Source organism: Pterocles gutturalis, unplaced genomic scaffold, assembly GCF_000699245.1.
Source record: "Pterocles gutturalis isolate BGI_N339 unplaced genomic scaffold, ASM69924v1 scaffold40206, whole genome shotgun sequence".
Classification (NCBI taxonomy): Eukaryota; Metazoa; Chordata; class Aves; order Pterocliformes; family Pteroclidae; genus Pterocles; species Pterocles gutturalis.
Genome location: NW_010099207.1, coordinates 2,239 through 11,531, shown reverse-complemented (window position 1 = coordinate 11,531; position 9,293 = coordinate 2,239). Strand labels below are relative to the sequence as shown.

General features: G+C 50.7%; 1 protein-coding gene across 1 annotated transcript; it reads left to right on the top strand.

Moving 5' to 3' along the window:
- Positions 1–7,940: 7,940 nt before the first annotated feature.
- On the top strand, positions 7,941–8,918 carry YWHAG (tyrosine 3-monooxygenase/tryptophan 5-monooxygenase activation protein, gamma). The gene has a single exon (XM_010075614.1). The coding sequence runs from the start codon at positions 7,941–7,943 to the stop codon at positions 8,601–8,603; it is 663 nt and encodes a 220-aa protein (XP_010073916.1). The 3' UTR covers positions 8,604–8,918.
- The last annotated feature ends 375 nt before the right edge of the window (positions 8,919–9,293 follow it).

The following is a 9,293-nucleotide window of genomic DNA, read 5'->3' as shown; positions in this document are numbered from 1 at the left end:
GTTTATCTAATGTGTTCCTGCTTACGTGTCCGAGTCCCTGAAGACTGTCTAGCTTGGTTTTTTTTTTGCCATAAATTGGAGGGGAAAAAAAAAATAGTCTTCCCCTATGTTGACCAAGTCTTAAGACTCTAGAAATGAGGAGTGGTCATCCCATGGGTGGCTGCTTCAGTTAAAAAGCTTGTGAGTGGATGGACTTTGCTGATGAAGAATAATGCTTGAATGGGGAAAAAAAAATAGTCTTTAAGCTTGTATGGAAATGCTGTTGAGGAAGGAGCTGCAGTTACTCTTCAAGAGCTTTTAAACTCGCACCTGGAGGAGTTTAATGCAGCCCAGAAGAGCCTGTAGAAATCACTGAATTGTCATTCTCCTTTCAAAAGGTTCTACTCTGAGCTCCTGAAGCTTTCAGTGTGCTCCAGAAGCACATCTGAGCTCCCACAGCAGTGGCATGCTGTGGCACTGGTCTTCCATGTGCTTTGCAGAAAGCTTGGAGAAAAGGCATGTTGGCAGGGAACAGACTGGACAGTCCGGGGCAGGAGAGCTCCCCAGGCTGTTGGGTGGTGGGGCAGTATGACGATCTTGGGCTGCTGCTGAGGTGCTTGCAGAAACACAAAAGTGGGCAGATGATGCTTGCCAGCCTACCGTACCTTGGGGAGGGAAGAGCTTGGCGTCCCTTCTGTTGTTTTGTAGTTAGCAAGCAAAGGTGCTGGTATCCCATCTGCCAGAGATGGTGTGATGAGCCCTGAGTGACAGTCCTCTGAAACGCTGGGACTGATGGGGTTCCTCTGGCCGCTTTCTCCATCTGGTGGCAGGACAGCTCTAGACCAACAGAGATTGATTATTTTTCCCAAGAGTTTTTAATAGGTACAAGGCAGCTAGTGTCACCAAGCCAGTGAAACAAGTTGTCCTACGACCAGTTTTCATGCTGTTTAATGGCCTGTCCTTCAGTAACTAGCAGGAATCGGGGTGTTAATAAGGAAGACAAGAACAACTTGGGTTGTAATTCCTTAATAACTCAAAGCTCCGCACTGATGCGTTGAAATGCATCCACAGTGCCCACACTGGGACTGATCCTTGCAGCTGGTTATTGCCATGTGGCTGGGTTGCCCTCTTTCAGCTCGGTAGCCGTGGCGGGTCGCAAGGTCTAGTAACGTGCCTGGAAGCCACGTGGGGAAGGCAGGCGGATGTTCCCTTGCGCTTGCCTTATCTCAAATGCTGCAGAAGAAGCTGGTGAAGAAAATCGGTGGCACCCAGGCGTTCTGCAGCAGGAAGAGCGCGAGCCGTTAGACCGAATGCTGGGACTGCAGCGCTGCAGATAAGAGGTGGTACATGAAATGCTGCTGCCAAAGGCAAAGTAGGAACAGCTCAGAGCTCTGCTGGCGTCACTGGCTTTCTCACCTCCGCTCCCTTACGACTTTTTATGTGCAGGAATGACCCAAGTAGTGGAAACTTGCTTTTCCTCTGGCTGAAATCCGTCAGAGCCAGACTGAAACTGGAGTAGATCTGCAGGCTCCAAGGACTGATCAAACCTGCATGTGGTATGATGATACTGGCTTTGGCTTAGGAGCTGTTAAGCTAAGAGGCCAATGAAATAAATGAGCTCTTGGTTTTCACATCTCCCTTCCAATTTGAAGACTTTGGGTGGTTCAAAGTCACCTTAAACAAAGGCTGCAGAGCAGGTTGAAAGCCATTGTTAATTGTAGGAGCATGCAGAAATCCTAATCAGTGTCTGGAGTGTTTCAGTAGCCTCCAAGATCCAGTTGTGCTACAAGCAATAAGCAGTCTGACTTTTCAGACACTGCTCCTTGATGCTCTTGGAGTAAATTGAAATGTAATGGCAGAACCGTCCCATGTGCCTTCAGCCGCTGTCCTGCGATTAAAGCTAGCCCCTCCAGCTTAAAAACAGGAACCAGCCCAGGGTTGTTCATACAGAAACAGTCAAAGGAGACAGCAGTGGGGAACTAACTTCTGCCCACAGCCTGCTTGTGCTTTTCTGGTCTTGTCTGAGATGGGAGGAAGGGCTCAACCTACAGCTGAAAGTCCCCCTGGCCACGCTGAGATAGAACATGAGCAGAGAGGACAGCAGAGGGGGTTGGCAAGGGGAGAAGTGGTTATGGTGTGACTTCCATTTTGGAAGTATGACATGGAGGAGAAGGCTGGAGTCCAGGGGGGAAAGATCTGAACCAGTGAAAGCTGGTGAGATTTTAGGTTGAGTTCTAGTTTAACAGACGCCTACTTTGTGTCAAAGTAGGACAGTGCTTAAGAAAAGCATCTTTCTGCCCGCTGCGGTGGTGTCGTAGGACAGCTCGCTCTGGAGTGCCCAAGGAGAAGCTGTTCTTGACTAGGTCGTGTGGTGTTTAGTCGTGACTGTAATCAAGCTACCAGCTAATGGTGACAATTTAATGTGCTTGAGTGCAGCCATTTCTTCAGAAACAAGGCTGATGGCGACAGAAAAAACAGGCAGTCTCTCTGGCCTATCGCTTCCAAAATGACAGCACTTGGGCTGCTGAAGGTGGCCTGGTGGTTGCGAAGGGGTGATGGGGTCCCACCACAGGACAGCAGCTAGAGATGGGGAGGGAGGTGGCATGGCTGCAGGTAGTCCTGAACGTTTATCAGCTGCTTGGACCCAAAGTGGTTGTGTGCTGGTTGCTCCCCTTGGCAGTGACTTCAGACCAAGTAAGAATTTCAGTGGTGGGACTTCTGGCCAGAACGTTGTTTTGAAAGCACATCTGCCTTTTAAAAAACGAAACTGAAAAGGGGACCTTCAGGCCAGACCTCAGCGTGACTAACACGCTGCACGTGAAGAAAAACAAGGCAGTTGCTGGGGTTTCTGTTGAGAGGTAATGTACTTAATTACATGGTGCAGGAGCCGTAGATAGGGCAGAGGAGCCACGAGGGCTGAGGAGGAGATGGCTGTTGTGAATCCTGGTGCAAGAGGGAGCTCTGGTGTTCAAGAGCTGTTCTTGGTGGACAGTTTAAGGTTCTCATGGTTGTCTCTCTCTTCAGGAAAGCTTGGCTCCTTTGTAGATGTCTAGTGTCTTCAGGATCTCTTCTGGGCAATTAGAAGAGCAAGTGTTGGGGCTTATAACGTGGATTAAACTGTGAAATGTTAATGGTATTCTCCAAGGAAGAATCTCTGTGTCTGCTCAGCTTGATCTGTTGTATGCTTCAAGACAAGACATCAAAGTGAGGTAGGAGCCATAAATTGGGCAGCACTTAGATATAAAACTAAGTGAAAATCCACATGTATAAGGATAAACAGGTGAAACTAAATCCGGTGATGGATCTCCATTGCAGCTGCTGAAGGGTCCTCAAAAATAGTTATTTCATGATGTCCTGAGAAATTATTACTGCAGACCTACTGATGCAAGGTTAGAAGTGGAGGATAAAGAGTCTGGGAATAAGCCTTGTAAGCAGACTAGCCTGACACTGGCTGGGAGCAAACCTCCCCTGTAGGTGTCAAAAAAGCCTGCTAACTAGGATGCTTCTGGAAAGAAGGTGCAGTAGGACCAACCTGTAGGCTTTTGGAGAGCACAGACCTTGACATTAGGGGCAGGTAAAGTTTTGCATGTTCCCTGGCTTCTCCGCATGAAGCTGAACCTTCCCCTGGCTGCAATGTGATCCTTGGGCATGCCGGGAGCCTGCCAGGTTTTGGACGGAGTGCTGAGTCGGAGCTCGCAGCTGTAGTAGAGAAATGGGGAGGACCTACTCCGAGATCGTGCTGCCTCTGAAGAGCTTTGTTGCAAATCAGAGGGCTTTGATTTGTACAATCCTCTGGACTCTCAAGCAGTAGAAGACCTCAACTTCCAGTAGCTTTTGTCCAGTGGGAACTGTTGGATTATCCCTGTGGCTTTAGGGCACTTGCTTGGTGGTGGGCCGTGCCTCCAAGCCAAAGCCCGTCAGGGTAGACAGCTCCATGCCAAGCTTGGTGTAGACCTGCGCTCTCTGGCCCAGTGTCTTCCCTTCTGCTCCTGCCCCGAGGCAGGGCATCTGCCCAGCACAGGGCTGCCTGCGGCGTACGGAGGGTCTGGCTCCTGGTGTGCGTGTCATGTGCTGTCACAGCACGGTGGGAAGCTCTTGCAAGTAAGACCGTTGCCTGCAGACTAGCAGGGAAATGAGAGTCACCACGGCTGAGGTCTTCTGCTGCTCTGCATCAATATAGAGCCAGTCTTGCGTCTGGATTTGCAGGCTGGGCTTGAAAGAACCAGAAAGGAAGGTGAAAAAGGCCTTTTTTTTTTTTTTTTTTTTTTCCCCTGGAACAGCTGGAAGAGTTGCATCTATCAGGTTTCTGGCTATGTTGGCGTGTGGGCTAGCTCTTTGTGCTTGGCTCTTTATGGCACATGCAAGGCTTGACGCCATTTCAGCCACGTGCATCTCCTGCCCTGCCACCGCTGTTCTGCAGGGGCACAGGGGTGAAATGAGACCTGTCAGTGACTGAGATTTGCGATGCAAGTTCTGCTTTTCCCTACTGTCAGCCAGGGAAGTAAAACGCCAAAGTCACTGAGCTTCCCAGAGAGCAGGTAGACTTCTAGCCAGAGCCTGATGGCTTTGTGTTCCTGCCAAGCCCTTTCAAGGTCAGACTGAGATTTTTCTTTGGATATTTCAAGTCTCCAGCTCCATGTAGTAGTGCTGGGAATGGTGTTAGGTGATCTAACACTCATAGGGTTAGTCCATAGGTGAGGGTTGTGCCCTTCTTGAGGAAGCTGAGACCCCTCCAGGGTCTGAGTTAGGAAGGGGGAGGGTTCTGGCAATATTAATCTGGATGCTGGAAACAAACATTAGCAAAAATTCTCAGAAAGGTCTTTTAAAATGACCGCTGCAATCTAATTCCAGCCTGTTACAGGATATTGCCTTGTTGATGTTGCGTTAGAGGGGTTCAATGCAATGCTATAAATTAAGTCTGTCAGAGCCTGCTGTTTAGCCTCTGCCTTGACTGAACTCACTTTGTGTTGGTATCCTGCAGTGTCAGGAGAAATCAGCATTTGCTTGGCTGAAACAGGCTTACAGCGAGGACACAGTCCTGCACTGTACGTGCTGGACTGCAGCCTCTTCCCTCCGTGTTCCAGTACTGAGGGATGCGGTCCCTGTCCCTGGCCGTGTTACGCCTTTGCGTTTCTCTGCAGTGCGTCTCTGCAGTGCTCTGTCTTACTGGGAGCCTGGCTAGAAAGGAGTTACAGGGTTAACAAGGTTCCCTTTCTGCTTTGAGAAGTTCCCCGCTAGCTCCCTGGAGGAATCTGCTTTCTCCACGGGTGTACCTTCCCATCTATCAGCAAGCTTGTTGAAAGCATTTTGACAGGCAACTTCTGTAATCCTTAATAGCTTCAAATTCAACATGTTTATGGCAAAGATAATTCTACGGAACTCCCTGTAGTTTTAATAAATCTGTCCTCCAGTGAGACTCTCCTAGTGAGAGGAGGGAAATCTCCTTTCTGCCGTGATAGATATCTGCAGAGTTGGCTGTGGGGCAGCTTTAAAGTCACCTGCCTGGTCCATGCTTAAAACTGGTATCTCTGCTCAGAGAGCGTCTTGCTAAAAACAACCTCATGTGGTTATCCGCCTTCGTAACTGGTGTCAGGACAGAAAACCGTTGGGATCGGTGACTCTCTTGGTGTAGTATGGCTGTTGATGTTGGACACTCTCCATTTAGAGCTGGAAGGTAAGAGAATAAGCCAGGCTGGGATTTCTGCATGTCTCTAGTCCCAAGTCCCGTACTCCAAGCAGAGCAACCTAGATTGGGTTACTTGGGGTCTTGCCCTGTGAAGCTTCAAATATCTCCAAGGATGGACCACCCATGAGCTGCAGGGTAGGGGACATCTTCATTGTGTTCCAGTGTCTTTCAGCTCACAGTATCTTTAATTTATGTTTGTGTAGGTATCACTCAAAGGGAAGAATGAGTGGAATCACCTCAAAGTTGTTAAGTCCTAGAAAAAATACAGCTAGAGACCTCTGAACTTAGAGCACCAGGCAGCCTGGAGGCAGCACGTAAATGACTTTCCGGGGGTATTTTAGCATGCTGCAGTTGGGCTGAGCCTCTGCCCCTCTGCAGGAGGCAGCGTATCACATGCAACCCAGGGCTGTCAGCAGCTGGGAGAGGTGGGACCTGGGTTAGTCTCCTGCGACTGGGAGCTGCTGGATGGCCCAGGCATCACACACCCTGCTTACCTCGGGGCGTGCAAGCTGGGAGCTGCCTTGGCACGCTGCCCTGTGCACCTTGTCCGGTATCGGTGGTGGCTGCTGCCAGTCACAGGAGACTCTGCCCTCTTTAACATGACACCCGTTTCTCTTGTCCCTCAACCCTCTTTTACCCTTGACGCAGAAGGCGGCCGTGCCTGGTGTACGTAGTAAGACCCTCTTCTCTCTGGAGGTGGGCTGGTTTTTGGTTTGCCTGCCAGGCTGCAGAGTGGCTCCTGGAGCAGCCATGGGGTCTGCACAGTAGCAAAGAGTGGGACCGGAGGCTCTTCTTGCTGCCTCTGCTTTGAGGAAAGGAGGAGAGGGGGTCTGGATCAGAGGCCAGAGTGCTCTGCTTGCTGTGTGGGAAACGGGCTGAGCTGTAGTTCGGTTTTGGGAGAAGACATTAGCCAGAGCAGGGCTGAGCAACTGCAGGGAGAGCTGCGGGCAGGAGTGGATGTCGCTGGAATGAGCGGGTCAATAGGGTGCAAGTGAGGGTGAGTCATTCCAGGCCACACAAATGAGATCCTGGGCTGGGCCATCCTGCACCTTCCAGCGTGAGCCCCTGGCCTCCTGATCCACCACCATAAACCTGGTTATCTACGCCCAGAACAAACCTTGTCCTTGCAAATTCTTCTGAAAATGACTCAGTATTTGCAGAAGCCTTTCATGTCCAAACCATTACCTAATCCTTGTGAGAAGTGACTGCAGGAGGAGGCTTATGGGTTCCTGCTCTGCTGGCCCGCTTCCCTCATGGCCAAACCCAGGGTGTGTATGTGTCAGGGCAGTGTGTCCCCAGGGGAAGGGGACAACAGCAACATCCAGGCTCAAAGTGCCAGCTGGCAGCTGTAACGAGCCCAGCTGAGTGGCTGTACAGAGCAGCCTGGCTGCCGCAGTGTCCAGGGGTGCTGCCCCTGCTCCAAGGGTGCAGAGACACATGTATGGGGCACAGCATGGTGACAAGCCCTTCGGGAAATACCTGCTGCCCATAAGCAGGGCAGCTGGTGCAGCAGTTGGCCGGCTGCCTTGCTGTCGGTTGGCTCCAGCCAGCAGTGGGTTTGTGGGAGCTGGAATGGGGTTATTGCCATATCGAGTGTGACAATTCCCAGTAACAGAACCGGCCCAGGCAGCTTTCAGCAGCTCGCTTGCGAGGTGGCTCTGTGCTCCGTCATCTCCTTAATCCCTCTGTTGCCGCAGCGCGTAAGGCGGGTAGACACGATGCCGTGCATTAACGCTCTTGTCCTCAATGAAGAAAATCCTGTGTGGGAAGAACGTACTCTGACCGTGTGAGCTTTTAAGTCCTTATCTGTGCAGATGCCTCAGGCAGCTGTAATTTTAACATCCAGCGTATTCTTTAGTCATCTCAGAAGCATGACCTGTGCTTATGGGAAACGGAAAAGATGAACACCCCGTAGCTATGGTGGTGTTAATCCGTGTGGCTAGCTTGTAACCCTAGACTGTCTCCACTCTCCTGCTTTGACTGCCTGTCTTGCCTGGATCGTGAAGTCTGGTTCTTATCCCACAGGTGAAAGGCATCTCTTTCCTAGAGGATTTCTCTCATTCTGGGAAAACACTGACCTTCTAAGAGATGGAGAATACCTCAAATAAAACCCCACCTGCCCCTTTTTCTGGGGGACAGGACCACGGCATGATTTCCCAGCTGGCCGCCTTCTCCTGCCTCTCCCTAGAGATGCACAGGAGCACCCGAACGTGTGACAGGAACATCAAGTGCCTGGGGCTTAACCCAAGTGTCTCTCTTCTCTCTTCCTCTCTCGATGCAGGTGACGGAGCTGAACGAGCCTCTTTCCAACGAAGAGAGGAACCTGTTGTCCGTTGCCTACAAAAATGTGGTGGGGGCACGGCGTTCCTCTTGGCGAGTAATTAGCAGCATTGAGCAGAAGACCTCTGCCGATGGGAACGAGAAGAAGATAGAAATGGTCCGGGCCTACCGTGAGAAGATCGAGAAGGAGCTGGAAGCGGTGTGCCAGGATGTCCTGAGCCTGCTGGACAACTACCTGATCAAGAACTGCAGCGAGACACAGTACGAGAGCAAAGTCTTCTACCTGAAGATGAAAGGGGACTATTACCGCTACCTGGCCGAAGTGGCCACTGGTGAGAAGAGGGCGACCGTGGTGGAGTCTTCGGAGAAAGCCTATAGCGAAGCCCATGAGATCAGCAAGGAGCACATGCAGCCGACCCACCCCATCCGGCTCGGGCTGGCGCTTAACTACTCGGTTTTCTACTACGAGATCCAGAACGCTCCGGAGCAAGCCTGCCACCTGGCCAAGACGGCTTTCGACGACGCCATTGCCGAGCTGGACACCCTCAACGAGGACTCCTACAAGGACTCAACGCTCATCATGCAGCTCCTCCGTGACAACCTAACGCTCTGGACGAGCGATCAGCAAGACGACGACGGCGGAGAAGGCAACAACTAGACCCCCCCGATGGACTGGCAGCCGCACGCTGATGCTAACTACTGCAGTCTTTATTTTTTTCCCACGAGTGGGGGGGGGGCAGGGGTGGGGGAGGGAAAGGGAGGGGACACCTTCCCAGGGAGGCCCCCCACAACCTGTCTTTGATTGCCTCGTTGACATTTTTGCCAAAACACCACTAGTGGAAGTCAGGCTGGCTGTGCTGGTATGGAATAGCAGCCTCACTGGCATATGGACTGTTCTGTAGATTATTAATACAAGTGGAGCTGTCTTTAATTTAACTTTATCGCTAGAAATAAAAGGGTTTTAAGATGAATTCGCGTGAATGGAATGGCCCTCGTTTTTAAAGAAAGCAACGCAAAAAAAAAAAAAAAGGGAGTTCTGTGGTTCCAGTAAGGCTTCGTGCGTTTGTTTCTTCAGTCCAAGTGCCGTGTGTCCGTACCACGTCGCGGGGCGTCTCTCTGCAGCGCTCTGCCTGGCAGGGCGTAGCTTCAAATCCCCAAATTGAGAAGGAATTTAAAAAAAAAAAGAAAAAAAAAAACCCTAAAGAATTTGAGGCTTGCAAAGCCCTAGGATTTAGGCCATCCAATAATTTTTTTTCTTTTTGTTAAGATATTTATTAGGGTAGCTTACAGTATTAACACTAAATTGCAGTTTACAGTATTTCTACATTACAGCCATATGACATCAAGC